Source organism: Bombyx mandarina, chromosome 11, assembly GCF_030267445.1.
Source record: "Bombyx mandarina strain Sakado chromosome 11, ASM3026744v2".
Taxonomy (NCBI): Eukaryota; Metazoa; Arthropoda; class Insecta; order Lepidoptera; family Bombycidae; genus Bombyx; species Bombyx mandarina.
In genome coordinates this window covers 1,142,362-1,168,504 of record NC_143218.1, presented here as the reverse complement: position 1 = coordinate 1,168,504, position 26,143 = coordinate 1,142,362, and the positions used below count along the sequence as shown (strand labels likewise).

Here is a 26,143-nt window from a genome sequence, read left to right as displayed (position 1 = left end):
ACATCTACAACGTAAATGCTCCACCCACCTTGAGATATAAGTTCTAAGATCTCAATATAGTTACAATGGTTACACCACCCTTCAAACCGAAACGCATTACTGTTTCACGGCAGAAATAGGCGGGGTGGTGGTACCTACCCGCAAGGATTCACGCAAAATACGCAAATTATAATTTTGCAGGTTTGATTTTTATTACACGATGTTATAAGACTAACGCTTCCATGACAGAAAAGAACTATGTTTCCAGCGTGACATGTGAAGGATGTAGCTTTTAGATCTCAAACGAATCTAAAAGTTAAAGAAGACGGCGATGGATTGCTTCCTCGCGATAGCAATCCACAGACTAAAGACGTCCACTGCTGGGTCAAGGTTTCCCCCAAGCCTCGCCATAACGATCGGTCCTGTGCCGTTTGGATCTAGCGGATCCCGCGAGCCTTATTATGTCACCAGTCTCTTGTGGGAGGCCTACCCACGCTACATCTTCTGGTACACAGTCGCTTCTCGAGAACTCAACGGATAGAACAGATTTTTACGAGCAATGTGTTTTACTGGTGGTAGGACCTCTTGTGAGTCCGCGCGGGTAGGTACCACCACCCCGCCTATTTCTGCCGTGAAGCAGTAATGCGTTTCGGTTTAAAGGGTGGGGCAGCCGTTGTTACTATACTGAGACCTTAGAACTATATCTCAAGGTGTGTGGCGCATTTACGTTGTAGATGTCTATGGGCTCCAGTAACCACTTAACACCAGGTGGGCTGTGAGCTCGTCCACACATCTAAGCAATTAAAAAAAAAAAAAATTCAGAGTTTCGAAATAAATGAAAAACCATTTTTACGTATACAATCTCTTTATTGTTCCGTCTGTACTATTTGTGTGTCGTGTTCGTTTGGTATATCTTTTTTCTGAAAAATAAAATTATTTTTGTTTTATTTTTTTTAAACACATTATTAAAGACAAATCGCATTAGCTCACTCATATTTTAGTGGCACTTCGATTGATATTGTTCAAGACAGTCGTCTACTGGAGATGAATAGGAATTATTAACGGAAACTTAAAATAAAATTTGGGGAGACTCAATGGCACTTTAAGTAGGCAAAGGCTACTGAGGCGCATTGGCCTCACAAAGCGAGTGTCGTTTTGAGACGTGAGGTCGAAGATTTAGTTATGTTTAGAACGGGTGAATGCTTGGCGGCAGAAATAGACAAATCAACAGTAACAACCGGTCCGGGCTCACATACCAGAATTTCATGAGATGTCAGGTATCTTTGTTTTCTTTCTAGAAGTAGCTTTAGTTCGGTCTTCGACTCGCGAATACCGAAGGAAGCAAGTAAATATAAATATACCACTTTATACCAAAATGGGGTGATTTATTTTGTTTCCTATGCCGAAGTTCCGCGTCGGTCCATTTCGCAATCGGCTCGAAGAAACATTTACGTTAGAACCAAAAACTAACATTACTTTTCGGTTTTTTTGTTTGGTTGACATCATATTCTTTAGCGTGTCCTCTCATCATGCTGCACAGGGATGCCTAGATGGGTGGTGGTATTTACTCTGTACATGTCTATGGGCTCGAGTAACTATTTTACACCAGGAGAACTGTGACCTCGTCCATCCATCTAATTAATAATAATAAAGAAATGGTATGAGTCGCCTGTCTGACATCAATCCTCTCTGGGTTATGTCTCCAGTGGTATATCCATCGCAACGTGCCATAGGGAGGGATTTTAGTTGGTTTTTCGCCTCCAAATTACTTATACAGCACCAGTTTCTCTGCCCAACGTTTTCAATTTATCAAACATTTATCTTTTAGCTTTTGTAAATCAAAAATTGCGTATAAGCTTCAGCTAAAATTCGTCTATCGAGAATAATGTATGGACGATCGACTTGTGAAAATACGATGGTTCGAGATATCTAAGTTTCGGACCTTGTGTTTGGCTGCGGCGTGCGCTTTCAACGTAGCTTTCTGAGCGAAAGCTGCCCCACATTCGCACGCGTGAGGCCTCGCTCCCGTGTGCGTGCGCAAGTGGAGCTTCAAGACGCTTTTGCGCTGCAAAGAAACATCAAACTGTCCTATTTCTCCTATAAACTCCAAGATCATACACGTATTGTGAGCATATGTGAAGGTTCGACGCGTGTGGCAGCCCTCGAACTTCAACCAGGATTTAGATTTAGGGTCTGAAAGTGAGCAGCCCGGCTCACTTGACGTAGGCAATGCACAATCTACAATACCGTGCTCCATTTTGAACATACAAACTTTAGACTTCGATTCGGTTAACCAAAATTATCGACAATAACTAATACACTGACTTTAACGATACAAAATGAGTACATCACTAATGTAATCGTCAAAGACAATTATATATGCATTATTAATGACTGGACATTGGATCTTGATTGAAGATTTACAAGAGACCACACATGAGAAGTAATAACCGTCAAATAAAAACACATCTAGAATGTTTTGAGGTTAGTTAAACACATAAAATAAAAATTCAGTCGAAACGAAAACCTCCTCCTTATTTCGAAGTTGGTTAAAAAAAATACGTGAACGCTCCAACGGACGAGCCCATAGACATCACAGCGTCGAGATCACGACCGGCCTTGAGACACGAGTTCTAAGTTTCAGTTCTACAGTACAAAGGTTGCCCCACTCTCCAAACAGGAAGCAATCACTGCTTCGCGGCAGAAATAGCCAGGGTGGCGGTACCTATCTGTGAGGGCTCACAATACCCCCGAAATATATCTTCTTTTTCTTCACCTTATCCCACTAGGTGTGGTCGGCACAGCTAATTTCCCTTCCATTCTTTAATTCCCTTCTATCAGCCGTCGTCTCAACACTCACTCCTCTCTCCCCAAATATATAATGTATAAAAATAACATAACATTATTTTCAAACATCAACCACATCGCTTTGGATTCCACAAATAAAACCACGATGATATTTCGTCTAAAGCAATTCATATTCTATCTTCTTCTTCTATATATATAATATACTAGCGACCCGCCCTCGCTTCGCTTCGAAAACTGTAATTTATTATTGATTTCTCCACTATTTAATGGATATTATTATACATATAAACTTTCCTCTTCAATCACTCTATCTATTAAAAAAAACCGCACCGAAATCCGTTGCGTAGTTTTAAAGATTTAAGCATACATAGGGACAGACAGATATAGATATAGGGACAGACAGATATATATATAGGGACAGAGAAAGCGACTTTGTTTTATACTGTGTAGTGATAAATTAATTGCTGTTCGTTAGTCTCGCTAAAACTCGAGAACGGCTGGACCGATTTGGCTTATTTTGGTCTTGAATTATTTGTGGAAGTCCAGAGAAGATTTAAAAGGTGAATAAATATGAAAATGCTCGGAATTAAATAAAAATAATAATTTTGTTTTCTCTTTGGGTCTGCGGAGGGACTTCGGTTCCCTCTGTATTTTGTACCGTATGTTCCATGGGGAGTGCTCTGAGGAATTGTTCGAGATGATACCAGCATCTCGTTTTTACCATCGCACCGCCCGCCACCGGAGTAGAGTTCATCCATACTACCTGGAGCCACTGCGGTCATCCACAGTGCGTTTCCAGAGATATTTTTTGCCACGTACCATCCGGCTATGGAATGAGCTCCCCTCCACGGTGTTTCCCGAGCGCTATGACATGTCCTTCTTCAAACGAGGCTTATGGAGAGTATTAAGCGGTAGGCAGCGGCTTGGCTCTGCCCCTGGCATTGCTGAAGTCCATGGGCGACGGTAACCACTCACCATCAGGTGGGCCGTATGCCCGTCTGCCTACAAAGGCAATAAAAAAAAAAAAAAACTTTGATCTGTCCCGCGTCGGACGGATTTCTTTTGTTTGTTTTAAGTTCATTTTATACAAAAGTTTAGGTCTTTCATTTGTCGATTGAGGCACTACAAGTCTGCCGGGTCAGCTAGTCTGTATATATAAAAATGAATTGCTGTTCGTTAGTCTCGCTAAGACTCGAGAACGGCTGGACCGATTTAGCTAATTTTGGTTTTGTATTATTTGTGTTAGTCCAGAGAAGATTTAAAAGGTGAATAAATATGAAAATGCTCAGAATTAAATAAAAATAATAATTTTGTTTTCTCTTTGATGTGTCCCGCGTCGGACGGTTTCCTTTTGTTTGTTTTAAGTTCATTTTATACAAAAGTTTAGGTCTTTTATTTATCGATTAAGGCACTACGAAGTCTGCCGGGTCAGCTAGTAACGTATAAAAATAATATTACATTATTTTCAAACATCGAGCACATCGCTTTTGATTCCTCAAACAAAACCACGCTGATATTTCGTCTAAAGCACGTCATACTTAATCAAGCTTACCGAAAAGCTCTTCTCGCATATATCACAGGTGACGGACTTTTCGCGTTGCGTATGCGTCCTCCACACGTGGGCCCTCAACGCTTCACGGCTACTGTACCTGAAATTACATAAAAGCGTGTGCGGTCCGTGGACCCCTTCGGACAGTTCACTCACTCGCAGCTAAATCGTTAATAAAGACACATTCACATGTAATTTCCATTGTCCATCTATGAGTAAGAAACGCGGAGAAACCATAACGCTTTTTCGTTACGTGACGATTCCTATTAACTCATATTGTTATGGAATTCCCTTTTAAAAACAATAAGCAATAATGAAAGTGTATTCTGAGATGATTACATCATCAGTAGCTAAAGCCACTACCTCCGTCCACATTTCCAAAGAAACTGATCTCCACTTAAAGATCCTTTACCATTTAACTGGCTCCTATAGCAATTGGGACACACAGACAACACTGAACTCCTAGATTTAATGACCCACCCACATTCTATATGCACACCAGATTTTACATCGGCGGCTTATCGATTGAGATCTCATCTGTGCCCAATTGTTTTTGGTTTGGTCATGTGTTTTTGAACAGAAAATGTCACTTACGACCATCGTTACAATTATAAATACCATAATTTGGCACACACACACACACCAATGGCGTAGTCGCGGTTGGACCCTGATCAAAGATTTATAGGTCCGCCATTCATATGCCCTAAACAGTTTTTCGGGGACCCTTTGACCCAGCTTCGGAGGGATCGTCACTTACCTCCGGTGGCAGAGGTCGCAAGCGTGAAGCTTGGCGGCTCCGTGCTGGGCGCTGAGATGTACCGCCAGCGCAGACGGAGAAACGAACCTCGCATCGCAATTCGGACACTGGTACCTGGATGTTTTTATTGTGTCCTGTATACATCAAACTAAAAGTCGTCGTTGCCTAAAGGATAAGACGTCCGGTGCATTCGTGTTGACGCGATGCACCGGTGTTCGAATCCCGCCGGCGGGTACCAATTTTTCTAATTAAATACGTACTTAACAAACGTTCACGATTGACTTCCACGGTGAAGGAATAAAACATCGTGTAATAATAATTATAATTGGTGGAAGGTGAGTCCGCATGGGTAGGTACCACCGCCCTGCCTATTTCTGCCGTGAAGCAGTAATGCGTTTCGGTTTGAAGGGCGAAGCAGCCGTTGTAACTATACTGAGACCTTAGAACTTATATCTCAAGGTGGGTGGCGCATTTACGTCGTAGATTTCTATGGGCTCCAGTAACCACATAACACCAGGTGGGCTGTGAGCTCGCCCACCCATCTAAGCAATAAAAAGCTCTTGATATAGCATCCTGAAAATTACCTGTATGACGAAAAGTCTCTGTGCTTTTTCGCTTTCTTGAAATGCAGCCTTAGGGTCTCCTGTAAAGTTCACACGAACGCTTTTAGCGACATCTATATATGAGTCGACTATTATCAAAGCCGGCAATCTGACTTTTGGACAATGATTGGTAAATCAGAAAAACGAATTATTGACTTTGTATTCCATTGGCAGTCACAAAACTCTTCGGAACGACATCTTAGATAAATAACAGGTTAACTATTAACCTTTATTTAATGCAGGTTTTGAACCGTATTCTTTGAAGGAGACGATTATATTCAAATCAATCTGTATTGACATATCAATAATTTTTTTTTGTCCAAATGCACAGATTGCCACCTTTGATAATAGACGACTCATAGGGTGTAGAAAAATCACACCCATTAATATTAAACCAACAAAAAAAAACTGTCATCTAATCTTAAATTACAATTACACTCCGTTTAAAACTGTAATATCTCTTAGCGAATGCTGGTGTCAAAATATACACGGGTCAAAGGCTATTTATCCGGTTTAAGCCATATTTCGCTTAATACGCGACATTTATCTTTGTAATTAATGGTCCGTTTTATTTGCTATCAGTTCATCAACAGTTCGATGTTTTTAATTAAGAAACTAGTCGAAGCGAAGCCATCTAGTGGCCGACGCCCGTAAGCATTTTTGTTGAATGCTTGAGTTGCTTTACTATAACTAATTTGTGTATTATCTAGGGTTATCGCTTTACACTCGAGATCCAATAAATGGAATTCATTGGAAAACTAAGTCTTAATGACTGTCACTATGGATGGCAATCATAATAATGAAGAAAATGGCGTCAGCGACGTTGACGTCATCATTTTAAAAACACCATGGAACCAGCCTCACTCTATACCTAGTCTTGCCATAAATACTGAGACAAAGGAAAAAAAAATTCTATTGCAACTAACATTTATTACTTTTACAGTGTGTTAGTTTAATACATAAATATAAAACAATTTAAAGTATAAAAAGCTCATTCGAAGTAGTCTCCATTGGCTGCAATACAGTCCTTTAAACGTTGAGGCCAGTTATCAATAGAAGCACGCACTTTTTCCATGGGAAAATTTTTCACTGCCAATCGTACGGATTGTTTTAGGGACTCCAAATTATCATGGCATTTAGAGCAAGCCGTACTCTCTAAAAATGACCATAAATCATAATCCAGCAGATTAAGATCGGAACTAGACGACGGCCAGGCTTCAGCTCTGATGAAGTCCGAAACGTTCGTTTCCAACCAAGACGTTTTGATACCTTTTTCACAAAAGTATGGCTCAGTCACTCCTTCATAGCTAATACCCCACCAAACCATCACTGAAGTCGGATAGTGCCCACGTTGCACTCTGTCGACTAATTGGGAAGCTTCCTTAGAGCTTTGAGCATAAATACGGTATTTTTTTTTGTCAAAATGTTGCTCGATTGTAAAAAAATTCTCATCCGTAAACAAATTTTTTCTATGTCCTCCATTTGCGTACCGCTTCAGTAGTTGTTTCGATTTTACCACCCTATTTTGACCAGTACGTCTCTTATAGGCTGCAAGTCCTAAGTCATCTTTTAAAATACGCGACATGGTTCTAGGTGCTATCTTCATCTCCCGAGATAATTTTTTTTGCTTTCGGACAGGATTTCTTCGAATTCTTTCCCTTACTGCTTTGACCACCTTTTTCGTACGAACACTACGTGGACGGCCAGATCTTTTTCTGTCTCAAACAAAGGAGGTCTCATTGCACTTATTAATAGCCCGGTACACAAACATTTTACTAATACCAAGCGTATGGAGAGTTTTAAAAATTGCATTTGGTTCCATACCTACTTTGTGTAATGCAATCACAGATATTCGGTTCTCTTTATCACCCCACTCCATTTTTATATCGCAAAATATTGTACAATGTATTGGCGCCAAAATGAAAAATTCAATGAGCAATCATATAAAAATGACAGATTCCAAATTCAAATGTAATATTTTGTTTATTTTTAATTGTAACAGTATTTATGGCCAGACTAAGTATATATGACGGATATGTCAGACAGGATATGATATGTGTGTGTATTTGTTGTTTTTATTGGCAAACTAGCATCTGATGGTAAATTATCACCGTCGCTCATGCCTATTATCATCATCATCATCGTCAGCCTTTATCTGCCAACTGCTGGACATAGGCCTTCTCCAATGCCTTCGACAGAATGAGGTCCTCCGCCTTCCGCATCCAACGACTTCCCGCCGTGCGCACTAAGTCGTCGATCCACCTGGTTGGAGGACGCCCCACGCTCCTGGTTTTTTTTTAATGCTTAGATGGGTCGACGAGCTCACAGCCCACCTGGTGTTAAGTGGTTACTGGAGACCATAGACATCTACAACGTAAATGCGCCACCCACCTTGAGATATAAGTTCTAAGGTCTCATTTATAGTTACAACGGCTGCCCCTACCCTTCAAACCGAAACGCATTACTGCTTCACGGCAGAAATAGGCAGGGTGGTGTTGCCTACCCGCGCGGACTCACAAGAGGTCCTACCACCAGTAAATTTACCCATCCTTAGCCTCCATTCATGCCCATCGGCAATACCAATAACACTCAAACCGCTAGACTGTAACTTAGAACACCCACAAACTATGAGAGTCGAACTAGAGCTAACGTACTCACGGGCGATTTGAATTTGACGTCGCACTCGACGCAATAATAGTCGTCTCTCTCGTGCACGGCCTGCACGTGCTTGTGCAAGAGGGACGGGTATATGAAGGCCTTCTCGCACTCGCTGCATTGGTACCTACGAGACTTGTCGTGGCGGCTGAAAACATGTCGACGATCGAAAGGCTAATTCGATTTAAGCGATATTTCGCTTAACACGCGACATTTATCTTTGTAATTAAAGGTCCGTTTTTTTTTTTTTTTTGTTGCTGAGATGGGTGGACGAGCTCACAGCCCACCTGGTGTTAAGTGGTTACTGGAGCCCATAGACATCCACAACGTAAATGCGCCACCCAAACTTGGTCTCAGCATCAACTGTTCGATGTTTTTAATTGAACTTAAATTAAGTTTACTCCATTCAAAAATAGCTGAGGAATAAATTTTTTTGTTATGATATTTAGTTCCAATGAATTTCAAATTATGCTTCTGTAAAGTTACAAAAATGTCGTTTAAATCAAAATATCCTTTCACTTTTCGATTTACAATCAAAACATTTAACTCGTATGACGTCATATGTGGGCACGCCTTGTTTTAATGGATTATATTGGTACGCACTGAAACTATATTTAAAAAAATCACACCGAAATACGTTACGATTAAGGTAGATTTTTCGCTAACACAATTCAATAGTTTCGCTTTACTTCAGACGACGGTTCTAGAACATTTCCAATAGTACCGATCGTTTCGTTTTCGCCCTTTAAAAATAGATGGCGTTACAGGTACCGTCAAAAATGTATATAGTCTGTGCTTTACAGTTTTCACCCGCTGGGGGCAGGAATGCGCGGCCAAAGTCGACATAGAATGCACAAATGTGGGAAAATGGAACAAAGCCGCTAAAGTTCGCTACTCAGAATCCTCCAAAAAGTCTACCGAAAAAGTCTCAGTAATTAACTACCATTTTACTGAGATTATAGTTCATTCCACATCACATTTCATCTCGATTTCATTTCATACAAATTGTTTCGAATTAATTAACTTCATTTCACTTCACTCCATATTATCATTTTTCATAAAAAAAAGATTATAAAATATTAGGCTGTTTGGTATGATACCATTGCCTTTCTAGTTGGAAAAATAGAACTATTACTAGTCGATATAGAATACGTGACGCTCTATAGTTACAGAGGTACCCGGTGACGTCACCATCGCGTCATATGACGTCACACGTAAACCAAACCGTCAGCTATTAAATAAGCGTTATATACGCTGAGCGCTTACACGGCGTGCACTCGGAGCGAATCGATTGTCTTGAATAGCTTGCCGCATTGGTGGCAGGCGTGCCTCTCGGACGGTAAGTGGGTCTTGACGTGACGCTGCATCACCGTTCTCTTACTGAAAACGCATTATCACCTATAAACAAGTGTACAGGGTGATTGAAATTAACAAAAAATCTTATATTAATTTTTTTTTCATGAAGAATTCTAGTAGTGTTTTTTGTAGATATCATTAAGTAAGTGCGACCTTGAGACATGAGGTCTAAATCTCAGATCAACAGTACAACGACTGCTTCATCCTTCAAACCGAAAAATATTACGGCTTCACGGCAGAAATAGACAGGGCGATGGTACCTTTAGCGCTCCTCTCCCGGGTCTAAGCATAGTTTGCTACGCGGACGACACTTTGGTCGTGGCCCGGGGGAAGGATTTGCGCGAGTCTGCTCGTCTTTCCTGCGCGGGGGTGGCCTTCGTCATCGGCAGGATCCGACGGTTGGGTCTGGAGGTGGCGGTTGTTAAATCCCAGGCCCTGTTGTTTCACGGGGCCCGGAGAGCGCCGCCTCAGGGGGCCAACCTCGTGATCGGAGGCGTTCGCGTCGAGATCGAGACAACCGGGTTGCGGTACCTCGGTCTCGTACTGGACGGTCGTTGGAGCTTCCGCGCTCACTTTGAAAGATTAGGTCCCCGACTGATGGCGGCTGCCGGCTCGCTGAGTCGGCTGTTGCCGAACGTCGGGGGGCCTGACGTGGTAGTGCGCCGCCTCTACACGGGGGTGGTGCGGTCGATGGCACTGTACGGGACTCCCGTGTGGTGCCACGCCCTGACCCGTGACAACGTTGCGGCGTTGCGACGTCCGCAGCGCGCGATTGCGGTCAGGGCGGTTCGTGGATACCGCACCGTCTCGTTTGAGGCGGCGTGCGTGCTAGCTGGGACGCCTCCCTGGGACCTAGAAGCGGAGGCGCTCGCTGCGGATTACGCGTGGCGATGCGATCTCCGCTCCAGGGGGGAGCCGCGTCCCGGCGCGGCGGAAGTTCGAGCGCGGAAACTTCAATCTCGGCGTGCCGTGCTCGAGGCGTGGTCTCGCCGCCTGGCGGACCCCGCCTACGGGCGACGGACTGTCGAGGCGATCCGCCCGGTCCTCTCGGACTGGGTGAATCGCGACCGAGGACGTCTCACCTTCCGAGCGACGCAGGTGCTCACGGGACACGGCTGTTTCGGTCGCTACCTGCACCTCGTCGCCCGGAGGGAGCCGACGCCGAAGTGCCACCACTGCAGTGGCTGCAACGAGGACACGGCGGAGCACACTGCGCTGCACTCGCGTACTGCAGCGGCGCGTCCTCGTTGCAAAAATAGGACCGGACTTGTCGCTTCCGACCGTCGTGGCTACGATGCTCGGCAACGGCGAGTCCTGGCAGGCGATGCTCGACTTCTGCGAGTCCACCATCTCGCAGAAGGAGGCGGCGGAACGGGAGAGGGAGAGCTCTTCTTCCCTCTCGGCGCCGTGCCGCCGCCGTCGAGCCGGGGTTCGGAGGAGGGCGTTTGTCCAGCTCCAGCCCCTATGAGGAGGCAGTCTCCTCCCGGTGATGGTCACGGGGCGACCTAAGGGGGTTGAGGCTGCGCCGCACGCTACCGTCACTCTAGCGCGCTGGCACCAGGAGGACGGGACGGCGCGTCGGCGGCTGCGGACTGCGATGCGGTCCGCATTTTCGTCGTCGCTGTCGTCGCCGAACATACTGTTGAAGAGCAACCCGGTCGGCGGTGTATCGCGTTCCGACCCGGCAGGCTGGTTCTGGCCCAGCGGGGTATCCCGGAACACCAGCGGCATCGCCCGGGCGGCCTGGTAGGGCCGCCGTACCGCGGAGACCGACGTCGTTGGTCGTCGACTATCGCCTCGACGACCCGTCGGTCGGGCGTCCTCGGGGTGGCGCCGCGTGTCTGGTTGTAGTGTTGACCGCGGGAACCCCCCTACTCTGAACGGGTTCTGACCCCGGACGGAGATCGGACGTCGGGTGTAAGAGTGCAGGGGAGTCGTTTAGTGGGTGGGCCCTAAAATCCTTGGGCCCGCGATCTGCTCTCAACGCCTGCAGATCGTTGAGTCTCACATACCCCGCGCGCCCCCTAGGCGCGGGGACCTCGTAGGGGGTTCGGCCGCCGGCCCGAAAAAATTAAATAAAATAAATAAATCCCTAAGCCCGCTCCTAGCGTTAGAGCTGAAGGCGTCTAATGCAAGGGTTATTGGATCTGATGGATCCGTTTGGACGTGTCTAGCTGGTGGCTTACTGGTGGTAGGACCTCTTGTGAGCCCGCGCGTGTAGGTACCACCACCCAGCCTATTTTTGCCGTGAAGCAGTAAGGCGTTTCGGTTTGAAGGGTGGGGCAGCCGTTGTAACTATACTAAGACCTTAGAACTCATATAGGTGTGTGGCGCATTTACGTTGTAGATGTCTATGGGCTCTAGTAACCACTTAGCACCAGGTGGGCTGTGAGCTCGTCCACACTTCTAAGCAATAAAAAAAAGCTGACAATAGATCTGCCCAACTGACTTGGTGGTGTATCTGCAGGTGTGACAGGTGTAGCCTGGCGCGGCGTCTGTATGCGCCGTTGAGTGGTGCTCCAGTAGGTGTTGCCGTGACGAACGGACGTACCCGCAAACTTTGCATTTGTATCTGCGACAAACACCAAACACTTTTTATTTTATTTTTTTTATTGCCTTTGTAGGCAGACGGGCATACGGCCCACCTGATGGTGAGTGGTTACCGTCGCCCATGGACTTCAGCAATGCCAGGGGCAGAGCCAAGCCGCTGCCTACCGCGCCAGGGGCAGAGCCAAGCCGCTGCCTACCGTAGTAGATTATTTAGATACTACTCGCATTAAGCTGTACTTATTCGAATTACTGATTATAGGACGTCTTGCGAGTCCGCGCGGGTAGGTACCACCACCCCGCCTATTTCTGCCGTGAAGCAGTAACGCGTTTCGGTTTGAATGGCGGGGCAGCCGTTGTAACTATATTGAGACCTTAGAACTCATCCCTCAAGGTGAGTGGCGGCATTTGCGTTGTGGATGTATATGGGCTCCCGTAACCTCTTAGCACCAGATGGGCTGTGAGCAAATCCACCCATCAAAAGCGATTAAAAAAATTATGACGTAACTATATACGAAAGCATCGGGTGTTAAAAAAACAAAAAGATATCTTATCGATTACGACTAAGAGTTCGAAGTAGCTGAACTAGCCCATAGATACAGCCGACTGAGTTTCTCGTAGGATCTTCTCAGTGGGTCGCGTTTCCGATCTGGTGGTAGATTCTGCGAAGCACTACTCTTGCTATTATATTAGCAAACTATCTGAGGTTGAGCCTGTGAAATCACCTACCAGTCCGTGATTAGCTGGAATAAGCCCTAGTCTACCAGGGATAAGATAGGTTTTTCTAGAAGCATCTGGAAATTCTTACAACACACGAACCTGGTTGTATGAGATTTGATATGTCCTCTAAGGGACACAGCGCTGGGACAGTACTGCTGACACATGTCACATTGAAACGCGCCATACTCCTGGAAGAAACCATCGCGGTCCGTTTATATTAGAGCGGTCAATGATGTCCATGGACAACTTTGAAATCTCAAGAGCTTTTTTTCGGGCCGGGGGCCGAAATTCCTGCGAAGAACCCAGGAGACACTCTATATTATCATTTTTCATAAAAATAAGAATATAAATTAAAATAAGACACGACTTAAAGGTCTTAGTTACCAGGTCATAAAAACCCTTAATTTTTTTATTTAAAAACACCACGGAACCAGTCGCTCACCGTCATACCGCATATCAAATCTAAACTCACCGGCGTGTGTCTCTCGATGTGACCATTCAGGACATCCTCGAAGTTGAACCACTTAACGCATTTCACGCACTTGTAAGGCGCCCTCAGGTACTCCTCGCATTCCGATTTCGCTTTCAACTCGGCGAGCACCTTAAACAATACGGGACCTCTCAACCCTTGCTCTGTTCGACGGTTTAATTCAGACCAGAGTTGCCAATTTAATTTATTTCCCGAGCGAGAACGTACGTTACCAATGCTATGTTATATACAGGCTGACTGGTCGAACACTTTACATAATCAAGGACATGATAAAATTCATGGTCACATGAAACGTTTAAAAATATAAAATAAAAAAAATACAAATAAACTACAGAGAAAACCGTCATTGAGTTAATTTGCTAAAACTCTAAATTTGTGGACACCGCAGTGCAGAGGCGCCGCCCGGCGGCGGCGGCAAACTTACTGCCCACCTGATGGTAAGTGGTCACCGTCGCTCATGCACGTCAGCAATGCCAGGGACAGAGCCAAGCCGCTGCCCAACATAAATCCAAACAGCGCGCGGCGTTCAAACGATGCCGCGATCGTCAACCGATGTAAACAAACATATTCGCACGCTTATTGTTTTGAGTTGATAATCTATATATATAAAAATGAAACCCGTTTTCCGTTGTCACGACATAACATGAAAACGGCTTGACCGATTTGGCTAATTTTGGTCTTGAATTATTTGTGGAAGTCCAGAGAAGGTTTAAAAGGTATAAAAATATGAAAATTCTCGGAATTAAATAAAAATAACAATTTTGTTTTCCCTTTGACGTGTCCCCCGCCGGACGGATTCCTTTTGTTTGTTTTAAGTTTATTCTATATAAAAGTTTAGGTCTTTTATTTATCGATTGAGGCACTGCGAAGTCTGCCGGGTCAGCTAGTTAAAGATAAATTAGGCAAATGTTAGCACCTATTTTTTTTTTTTGCTTAATTAGAACGAGAATCGAGTACTGAGCACTCTATATCAATATAATATTTAAAATGCTCAGCCAATCAGCCTGTATATTACAAAAAATTAAAAAACAAGTACATAATCGTTCCATTCTATATATATTTTAGTTGAGCTCGGTATAGCGACAACTGAGAAACTATATTTACGACACTAACTATTATACGTCATAAGTATCATAAAAAAAAGTTCTGTCGATACTAGTGACGCCATCTATCGTTACGAAATAGAAACTGGCGTCAAAACAACTTGTACTATCTAGAACGTTCGAGAAATATTACACCGGTATGAATAACGCCATCTGTTGTCGGCTGAGGACTCTACTCAGCTGTGTGCTGAGGAGAGTTGGATGGCGATCGCTAAAAAAGGATAGGAATAGGGCCATTTTGAACACTTACCATTCAACATACAATGTATCCTCCCAAAGGTACAAGAGGAAATTACAAGCTACCTCTTAAGCTCATGGTGATGACTATGACTAAAGGCAATGACTAAAGGACAGTGTTTTTTTATTTATTTCTTAGGTGGATGGACGAGCTCACGGCCAACCTGGTAATAAATGGTTACTGAAACCCATAGACATTCGAGACACGAGCACCAAGTCTCAATTTCTACAATACAACGGCCGCCCCACCCTTCAAACTGGAACACATTACTGCCACACAGCAGTAACAGTTAGGCTGGTGGTACCTACCCGTGCGAGAACACCAGACGACCCCCAAAACTATACTAAATGTGGTGAGAAAAAAAAAACCAAAAATCCCATACCTCATCCTTGGTCAGTTTGATCACAACGTATTCAGAGGTCTCCTTGACCATGCGGGAGCTGAAACGTTTTTCCTTATCGTTTTTTCTAACATGATCACTGTTCACTTCGATGTCGTTTTTTATTTCCTCCTTAATACCATGCGGTTCCTGGTGACATGGTCAAAGGGACAAATCAGCTGCTGGACTAATGGTACATGTTCCATATACATAATTTTTGAAGTCGTCGTGGCCTAAAGGATAAGACGTCCGGTGCATTCGTGTTGAAGCATGCACCGGTGTTCGAATCCGAGGCGGGTACCAATTTTTCTAATGAAATGCGTACTCGACAAATGTTCACGATTGGCCTTCACGGTGAAGGAATAACATCGTGTAATGAAAATCAAACCCGCAAAATAATAAATTGCGTAATTACTGGTGGTAGGACCTCTTGTGAGTCCGCGCCGGTAGGTACCACCACCCTGTCTATTTCTGCCGTGAAGCAGTAATGCGTTTCGGTTTGAAGGGTGGGGCAGCCGTTGTAATAGTTACAACGGCTGCCCCACTTGAGAACTTAGAACTCATATCTCAAGATGGGTGGCGCATTTACGTTGTAGATGTCTATGGGTTCCGGTAACCACTACCGCGCGGACTCACAAGAGGTCCTACTACCAGTAATTACGCAAATAATAATTTTGCGGGTTTGATTTTTATTACACGATGTTGTTCCTTCACCGTGGAAGTCAATCGTGAAAATTAAGTACGTATTTCATTAGAAAAATTGGCACCCGCCTGCGGGATTCGTACACCGTTGCATCGCTAGATACGAATGTACCGGACGTCTTATCCTTTGGGCAGCGACGATTTCAAATCTAGTAACATTTATGAATTTCTCATTATTACTGGTATCACTAATCTTACGAAGGATGAGTTCCTCTAAGTCCTAACCTCTTTGTTAATAAAATGCTTAACGGTACTTACTAACTCAATCTCTGGTTCATCACTTTTTATCATCAACAATGGCAAGTCGTCTTCATCACGGAATATATCATAATTATCATCTTCTGTGTCATCTGAACCTAGTTCATGGTGCTCTATCGGTTTGGTGGCTAAATAGGGAAAATTTATTCGTTCCTGAAATAGATACTTATTAAATTTTATTTTTTATAACTAATGAAAGTGAAATTCGATTATGTACAGTGTGCTTAGTGCGAGATTTTTAACGTTCTCGATAGCGTAAAAGTTAACTCATATTTGTATGGAATGAGATCGTTTGCATACGTTTGCCGCTAGGGGCGCTGTTCCAACTGCATACACAATTGGCTTAACTTTTACGCTACCACTTCGATAAAAGGGCACGACATGAGAATCCTCTCATCGTGGCCGCCGGAAACTATATAGCCGATCCTGCGGACCAAATGGTAAACGATTGACGTCGCCCAAAACACGTCATTTCGTATCCTCCCGATCCACTAACGGTGCTTTTAGGTACCCCAAGTACAGATCATCGTTCTCGTCGAACCCGTCGCATGCGACAAAGGGCTCGGCGAGTAAACTAACCCGCAGACACAGCCCACTGAGTTTCGCGCCGGATCTTCTCAGTGGGTCGCGTTACCGATCCGGTGGTAGATTCTGCGAGGCACGGCTCTTGCTAGGGTTCATGTTATCAACGTCGTCAGGTTTGAGCCCCGTGAGCTCACCTATTAGTTAAGGTTACTCTGATATGGTCTCTCTAGACCATCAGCTTAGGTAGGTTCCGCGTCGAGTAGTTCAGATTATTAACTCAGTCCGTGCCATCTCTGCAAAGCTTTTATAGTCGATACGATGTGTGTTTCCGTTATCTGACAATAGATGGCGTTGCGCTTCTCGAGCCTTATAGATGTTAGTAGATCCTTCGATATTCGTTCGCCTATTCGGCGATAGATGACGTTGCTCGTACAGGTGTAACATTACCCACTCTATCCCACACTACGTGGAATTTATGCAACATGCCGTATTATAAGACTATGTAGAGATATGGTGGCATGACTTTTACAATCGGCCACCTGCCTTGGCTCCTGTCAATTCTCCTTGACTTATATATATCTAGTACAATATACATTGTAACATTCCATATGGAGCTATTTTCGCTATGTTACTATTTATATAAAATGTTATATTTTTGTGTGTATTTATTTCTATGTATCTTAATTTTTTTTTATGCATACGTGTGTGGACGAGCTCACAGCCCACCTGATGTTAAATGGTTACCGGAGCCCACAAAAATCTACAACATAAATTCCGGCACCTTCCTTGAGATATGTATAATATAATAAAATATGTAGTATAATTATTTTAAGTTTTACTCTGCCTTCTATACTTGTGTTTAGCGTTATGCATTTGTTTTTTAAAACTATTTTACATAATTTTCTGTGCATGCATTTATTAAAACTCACAACACTTATAAGTTTAAACTCGAAATTGAAACAACAATGTCAGGTTTCACTCCAAACTTATTTTTTAGGACCAAAGGATTACCAATGACCTGATGGCATTACCAGTTTCACCAGGGCAGGTATAACGAAGTGCAATCTGAACTTGACAGCTGATGCTGGAGAAGGGAGCAACCGATATGTATTCGTACCTTTTTCAAATCTCTCCAGACCATTTCTGAAGCCAAATGACATTGTCTTATGAATCTCAATAACTTGTCTATTTTCCATTTGCAATATTTACATAGGTATAATTGATCGTTACTCTGTAATATCTGGAAATAATAATAAAAGGTAATATGTATTACATTTAAGGAAATTTATTTCATTTTAGTTTTAATTCGTTATTTTAAGACCTTATGTAATTCATTTTGGATACATTCAAGATCCGTATTGTTTCAGACCCTAGAGTACAACTAGTTACTTGAAACCTTAGGTATAGATATTTTTTAAGTTGAAAATTAGTTGCTCTAATTTCTTACATTAAAAAAGTTATTTGTTCATTGGGTGATTCAAATCGACATTATTTACATATACAGAAAAAACGTTAAATACTTAATAATCTTTATGTTTAAATTGTTCTGATCTATTATTGAACAATTCATAAAGATATAATAAAAAAAATTATGTAAATACCTTGACGTTGTTTTGATACCAAATTGTCTCTTCAATTAAAGCTGGTTGTATCATGTCATCGGTTCCCAGGCAAGTCCAACATCTGTACTTGGAATTAATATTGTTAAATGTATCACTTTCATTCATGATTTTAACGTAATTAAGTAAAATCTGTAAAATAATACTTGTATGTGTTAAGGTAACATTTAAGTTTTTATTTTTTGACCTGGTACCCGGTAACATAGACCTTTAGGTCATATCTTATTTGGAAAATGTTCTTTACTTTGGGGTCATTACACTTCACCTCACTAAATTTCGTCATTTAAATTGTTTGAATTGTATTTTTTATATAATTATAAATAGGTTTATAGGCTGTTGGATCTTTTAGTAAAAATTTATGTGGCGGCGGGCGGGATTCTAAGTAACATTTTTGATATAATTTTTTTCCACAGACATTCTATAGTGTTGCGCAGTATACGTATCGCTCTTAAGTAATGTGAGCATGGTACAAAGTATTATTGACCTTTCTACACTGCTTTAATTTGTGTTAATGTCCATACAAATTACGTCTATCTTGGAATTCCATTAATTGAATGAGATTTCCCTCATATGAATGTTTTTATAAATTCGTAAGTACATGTTTCTTAAGGGTCAAAGAAAGTAATATTAATAAAACCATCATAATTTAATTTTTGAATTTTTTGTATTTTATGACCTGGTAACATAGACCTTTAGGTCATGTCTTACAAATTGGAACCGTGAATTTCCATTAAGTGAAGTTTTGGGAAGATTAGACTTTCAATCCGTTATGTCACAAGATAAACTGTCAAGATGTCAAAATAAAAATTAAAGTAGAGATTTTTTATATTTTTAGAATGTTTTTCATTTACAATAATTGGAGTAAAAAATGTTAATTAGTTCAATTATTTGTCTTCATAAATTAGACGTTTAGTGTTTAGACTACGTAATAAAAATATGGGGAAAAACAAAATGATAGCTAAAAGTTGCCCGAAATGTGAAATGCAGGTATGAAACTTGTAAATGCACTCTTGAAGATAATGAATGTGAAGGTTTTACCTATTAATTACCTAAATGCTATTAATCTACCAAAAATGTATATACTAGAATTATTTTTTTTCGATATGTTTTTACGTGAAATCAAACAAATAGGTTTTTTATTCAAATGTAGGTTGTTCAAACAATAAATTCACATTAATTAATCGAGTTACAAAGTACAGATAAGGATATAGCGTAGACATAATATATTTTGTTCCTATAGACTTCAAATAATTAGTGCAATTGCTCATTTTCTTTTCACAACCCATTTTTCGCCATAAATTATCAACATTTGGAATGAAGTCTTAGGTATGATGTTCCCTCAGGGCTGCTGCATGCCCATTTGCAGATAAGGCTAAAGACCTTTTGTGCCACGTGTATTAGTGATGTGTAACTGTGATGATTACTAATTACCATCAGGTGGATCCTAGGATTGTCCGTTTTCAACAGCAATAAAGAATAGACCGTTTTTCTATAGTGCCATTTCACCAGCTCAGCAGAAGATATTCTCTTGTTGTTAAACTACCAAAGCCTCCTTCTAATTTGTCTTAAGGTTGCACTGTATGTGAATAAATTGAAAATCATAAAATTTCAGGTAGCCGTTGCATCAAAATCGTGTAAGTGCGGACACACTTTCTTTTCTGCTCGTCGCGGTGCTGACACTCTGCCGGCCGTTGAGAATATCAAAAGAAGAACCGGTCGAGTTAGGAGATCGCAGCCTCAGTTTTATGATGCCCAGCATTACCAAAAGCAGATTAAAAGGAGAGTGAGTATAAGAGCAGTCCCGACTAACTTGTCAATTGTGAAAGCAGATGCAGCGGATCAGCTTTCAGGCTAAAAGTATTGTGAAGATGAGACTTAAAAAAAAACGCAGTCCTTATAGAGTGGATTCTTTGTCCTGAGGAAGTGAAGTAGACATACTCAAAGAAAGTAATCAAGCTTATGCTGGATTTCTGTCTGAAAAAGGATACTTGATAGTCATAATAAACAAATGTAGTTCAAAGTGACTATATATTTTTTTTATTGCTTATGTGCATGGACGAGTTCATGGCCCACCTGGTTTTAATTGATTACAGGAGCTCATAGACATCTAGAACGTAAATGCAGCTACATACCTTGAGATATGAGTTCTAAGGTCTCAGCATAGTTACAACGGCTGCCCCACTCTTCAAACCGAAACGCATTACTGCCTCACGTCAGAAATTGGCAGGAGCAGTAATGCATTCTGGTTCAAAGGACAGGGCAGCTGTTGTGTTATGGAACTGAGATATAGAATGCTCAAGGTGGAGGCAAATATATTGTCGATATCTAAGCTCCGGCACTGCTTAATATCAAAGGGCTAAGAGCTAGTACACCCATCAGCTTGTTGGTAATAGATGTTGTAAATTGAGGTCATATCCACTAAAATCATTCAATTGTTTTAGTTGTAATCACCTATAAGAATACACACATACATTTAACCCACAATTAACATACGTAACATCATTTCGGATCCTCCCGATCCAGTAACGGTGCTTTTAGGTACCTCAAGCACTGGTCACCGTCCTCGTCGAACCCGTCGCTTGCGACGAAGGGCTCGACGAGTAAATTAACCCTCAGACACAGCCCACTGAGTTTCTCGCCGGATCTTCTCACTGGGTCGCGTTTCACATCCAGTGGTAGACTCTGCGAAGCACAGCTCTTGCTAGGGTTCGTGTCAGCAACGTCGTCAGGTTTGAGCCTCGTGAACTCACCTACTAAGATTAAGGTTACGCTGAAATAGCCTCTCAAGGCTCACAGCTTATGTAAGAAAAAAATACATATGTAAATATGTGTGTATAGAAACGGGTGAAAACCTCTATTCTTGAGCTTAAACATAATTACTTGAATTACTTGAACATAATCAAAATATCTGATGTTACTTAAATTTGTTATAGTCGCCGAAGAAAAGGTCTTTATCGAGATCCATAGATGAAGACTCTAAAAACAGTAGAGAGAAAACTGAAAATGGTAAGAACGAATATTATTGCAATCATTTGTCTAGTAAAATAGGCATTTTGTAGTTCCCAAACTTTGCTAGTTTACATGTAACATATTTACAACCAGACAAATTTCAGTGTAGGCAGATTTAGAGATTTAATGATATCTTAAATAAATTAATAGATTGATTTAGTTATTAGTTGCATATACTTTACAGTTTCGCGGAAGGTTGAGGTTCTATTGTGTTGAATAACGTCGAATTAAAAAAAAAAACCTTATTTTTATGTTTCATTTTACACGCAACGAACTAACAGTATCTTGATGTCTGGCTGTTTGTTTGCCCCCTAATTTCAGCTTCATGATAATACGATTTTAGATATCAGATTTTAGATAATAAAATACAAACAATACAACGACACTCAAAGACGCGAGATTAAATTGTAAGAGTATAATTTTGATTGCGTTGTTTGACGTGATAACATCTTATAAATCGAGGAACACCGACTGCACGCACGAAAAAGTGTCACGTTCCACTTGAGCCTGAGCGTGCAAGCGAGAGCGCGGAACAAGCGATAGAGAGGCACGATCGACCCAAGCGTTGACTTGTGACCCATTTATTTCTTTCTCGCGCGACGTCAGAGCTAGCAGTTCGAATAGTTCTGTTAATGACGTTACACGTAAAACTATCGTCCGTATAACGACTTTACAGACAGCCAATTTATTTTTTTGATATTTTTTTCTTTTTTAAGGGATTTTATAACCTGGTAACTAAGACCTTTAAGTCGTGTCTTATTTTAATTTATATTCTTATTTTTATGAAAAATGATAATATCGAGTGAAATTAAATAAAATGAAATGAAAATGATTAATTTGAGACATTAATCAACTGGGATGAAATTGAATAAAACGAGACGATATGGGATGAAATATAATCTCAGTAAAATGGTGGGCATTTACTGAGATTTTTTCAGTGGACTTTTTGGAGGATCACGAGAAGTTACGTCCAGCAGCTTTGTTTCATTTTCCCAAATTTGTGCACTTTCACAGATAATAAACAGCTAATAAACCACCGTTATTACACATCTAAACCTGAAGAAACATTAAATAGACAAAATAAACCAAATCACATAACTTCACTCCTCGCGTTCCCGCCAAAAAGTCAATTTTTTTTCTCTATAATCTATATTTATTTGTTTTCTACTGTCACGTAAGCTTCCGCGATAGCGCTGCCGGTGGCTTCACGCGCCCGCCGCCGCCGCGCCCTACGTCGGACCCGCCGATCCCCGCCGGCGTCCGTGAACAACTCGCGCGACCCCACACCCAATCTAAGGCCCGCCCAATTAGCTAGATGCAGATTAATACTGCAAGAGATCAACAGAAAGATGAGCGCTGTCACCTGGCATCCGCCTGCCGAATAATGAAGAAAAAAAAACAGAACTGTCATTTAAGAAACAGGGATGTACGAATGTGACTAAAGAAGTTTTAGTCGATTATTCGGAATCGACTAAATACCATCAATTGATTGTCATCGGAAAAGTGTTTGAATGCGATTTGTGTTAACCATATCGGTATACAACGTTATTGACTTAGGCATTGGTACAAAGAGTGAGAAATTTTTAAATAATTCAACTGGTCAGCTTAAAAGATTTAAGTTAATAAATTTTTGCTTTGTTTCTCGCGAGTCGCGGACATAATTAAAACTACTTTTACGGTTTAATTTCTAGTTTATTATCACCATTATGTCTTTTCCAAAGCTTCGAATACAGGCTTCGTGGTTACACGGACGAACTGTGGGGCCATTTGACTATGATAATTGAATATTGCGCCAATTACAGTTTTTTTTTGACGTGATAATGTCTTACAAATCGATGAAAACCGGCTACACGCACGAAAAAGTGTCACGTTCCGCCTGACTCAGAGCGTGCAAGCTGGAACGCGGAACAATCGATAGAGAGGCACGATCGACCCAAGCGTTAATTTATCGAAAAAATTGTAATTTTTAATTCACCCTTTCTTTGTATTGTACAAAATAATGATAATTCAGTGATAATTATTGAAATCAATTAATAAAAGTATGTAGTTTTTCATCAATGTTTTTTTATGACGTTATCACGTAATACTATTGTCCGTAAACCGACTTTACATACAACCAATCTATCAGCCGTTATCTCAACACTCACTCTTCTCTTTCTCTCTCATATCGTCATTCACACACTCCATCCATGTCTTCTTCGGTCGACCTCTTCCCTCTTTACCTTGCACTACCATTTCCATACATCTCCTAGTCACATGCATCTTCTCTCTACGTATCACATGTCCATACCACGGTAACCGTCCGCTCTTTAATTTGTTGATTACCGGGGCTACTTTCGCATTTCCTCTGATATACTCATTCTCTTGTAATTTAACGACAGTAAAATTCGCAAGACAGAAACGTAAAAGTACTTTTAGTATTATGTCTGCGTATAGTTTTCCCATCTATTCAAATACATTTTTTACAGTTTTAAAGTTTTCTCGTTGTGGCTTCCGGGAATAAACAGAGAAGGCAACTAACGATTAAGTATTTTTAATTTTACTATTTCAATTTTGTTTTGAATAAATTTGTTATTTTCAATAACTTTTTGAACGTCGTGTAGGTCACCGGTGCCCTACGCGGCGTACTGAAGTAATAATGTCGATTTACTGTTACTAAGGCGCCTAAAGATTGCCTAACTTTACCTTCTTCTGTTCGTTAAAGTATGTTGTAGTCTTTCAGGTCTCTTAGAAATAGATTCATTCTCATTATCTTCGGAGTCTTCTTTCCCAGAGTCTACTAGATATTCCAACGTCTTAGTAACATTACTTCCGTGCGCTGCGTAGGGCACCGGTGCCCTACACGACAGTCAAAGGTTTAGCATTGTCTACACCACGATTACGTAATATCTTAGCGCGCCATTAATTGGGTTACGTCGACAATAAATTAATTGGTTACCTATTAACTGATACGTATCGCACTTCACTGATCTCACGTCTGCGTTTGAAATATAGTCATTTCTCGAAATGACTAACGCGCCACTGTCGTTTGTTGATTGTGTGGAGGGTAGAAAGAAGTTAGGACCACCATCTCAGTTTATTAAAAAGTGTCCGCTGAAATAGAGCCAAAGCAGATGGCGCCACAGTAGCAAGTGGAAAGATTTAAAAAAAAAACAGCGCCATAAACTATTAGAATAGGATAGTAAATTAAGAAGGAAAGAAACACTTCATACGTTAATACAAATAAAAATGAATAGATGAGATTTTAATTATACAAGTCGCGAAAAATATTAAAGCTCTCAATCTGAAACAGTTCGCTCTGTTTAAAACTGCTATATTCGTATCATTTCCACTCCCTACACTAGCGCTGTTTCTGTAGCTTATACAAGATGACGCTCCTTACATCTACCCTCCTTAGTTGGTGGTTATATTCCGAAGATACCTTCTAGAAGAGTCGTGAGAGAACTGGAAATAATTTTCAATTCAGTCAGTGTTTGGTTTTCTCAATTGCTCAAGACGAGTGGGCGATCACGCGGCGTGGTGAAGAGGTCACCGGAGCCCAAGGACATCAACAAGAGACAGGAGTTTTAAGTCTTGGCTCTATAGTACAACGACTGCCCCACCTTTCAAACCGGGGTGGGGATAATTTTTGCGGGTTTGTATCCTCATATCGACCCACGTCTATTAGGTGATTTTGTAAATAATGTATGTTTGTTAGAAAATGATAATTATTTGATTCTGATAAAATTGATCGCTCGTAAATCATGATCTGCATTTGTCGACACATAGGCAATCATACAACAATAACATAACAATCCTATAGTATAGCTGTAATATCTGAATTAAATTAAAGACTGACTAAGTATAAAAAACCGAGATATGAAAATAATTTTGTAAGAGCGCAAAACAACTTATGACGTCATACGTGGTCAGCCCCGACGCTGGCGACGCTCGTATTGAATTAAGAATGTACCTCCGTATAGTTTGTAACATACAGCTTGATACATCTGACATTTGAACTACTTTCGAAAATCGATTTTTCTCGAACACAATTTAAATATCGATTCTGTCGAATGTCCCACGGATCAAGCTGTTTTTTATAAACAATAGTTATATAAGATGCTTATTCGGTTGTCTGATTCATCCGACTTTATTAACAATGTACCTGGCTATAGTTTGTAAAATGTAGCTTGATACATCTGACAGTTGGTATAGCGACATCTACAACGCTTGGACTACGAAAATCGATTTTTCTCGAACACAATTTAAATATCGATTCTGTCTCACGGATCGACTTGTAAATTACAAACTATAGTTATTGAAGACCTTAGTTGGTTGTATGAATGTTTTTGTGTGCCCGAGCTCTCAATCTTACCAAAATTAACTACGAAACGTCTGATATTGGACGTATGTGTATAAATTAAATAAATATATGTTTATTATCAAATAGTTGTTTTTTATTTAATTTTAGACAATAGATCAGAAGGTTGATTGTAGATTATTCTACGTTCTCTTTTTTGTTGTTGTAAATATCATGTACAGAAAAACCACACGTGGAAATTTGTTTCCAAGTCGCTCACGGAGTGGGGCTGAGACGAGCCTTGGTAAGTGCATAAAGATAGATTAAATTAATAATATATTACACCCTGCGTATCTATATAGATTACACAATCCATACTACAGTATATTAATGACATATTAACTCCTTCCGGGCGGAGCTAGAATAACTTCTTAGGCTTTTCTTTTTATTGCATAGATAGGGGACGAGCTCACAGTCCACCTGTTAAGTGGTTACCGGAGCCCATAGACATTTACAACGTAAATGCCGCCACCTACCTTGAGATAGGAGTTCTAGGTCCTCATTATAG

The 26,143-nt window shown here is 41.3% G+C and overlaps 2 protein-coding genes across 2 annotated transcripts; one reads left to right on the top strand and one right to left on the bottom strand.

Moving 5' to 3' along the window:
• Window positions 1-825: 825 nt before the first annotated feature.
• On the bottom strand, window positions 826-18,698 carry LOC114251677 (uncharacterized). Its single transcript, XM_028186019.2, has 14 exons — window positions 18,270-18,698; window positions 17,786-17,908; window positions 16,144-16,296; window positions 15,187-15,333; window positions 13,446-13,574; window positions 13,073-13,161; window positions 12,156-12,278; window positions 9,617-9,730; window positions 8,354-8,498; window positions 5,678-5,736; window positions 5,094-5,207; window positions 4,340-4,436; window positions 1,922-2,044; window positions 826-899 (listed from the first exon to the last, which is right to left on the bottom strand). The coding sequence occupies exons 1-14, from the start codon at window positions 18,489-18,491 to the stop codon at window positions 846-848; spliced, it is 1,692 nt and encodes a 563-aa protein (XP_028041820.2). The 5' UTR covers window positions 18,492-18,698; the 3' UTR covers window positions 826-845.
• Window positions 18,699-18,993: 295 nt separating this feature from the next.
• LOC114251678 (uncharacterized) lies at window positions 18,994-25,722 on the top strand. Its single transcript, XM_028186020.2, has 4 exons — window positions 18,994-19,274; window positions 19,900-20,070; window positions 21,221-21,293; window positions 22,476-25,722. The coding sequence occupies exons 1-4, from the start codon at window positions 19,224-19,226 to the stop codon at window positions 22,679-22,681; spliced, it is 501 nt and encodes a 166-aa protein (XP_028041821.1). The 5' UTR covers window positions 18,994-19,223; the 3' UTR covers window positions 22,682-25,722.
• The last annotated feature ends 421 nt before the right edge of the window (window positions 25,723-26,143 follow it).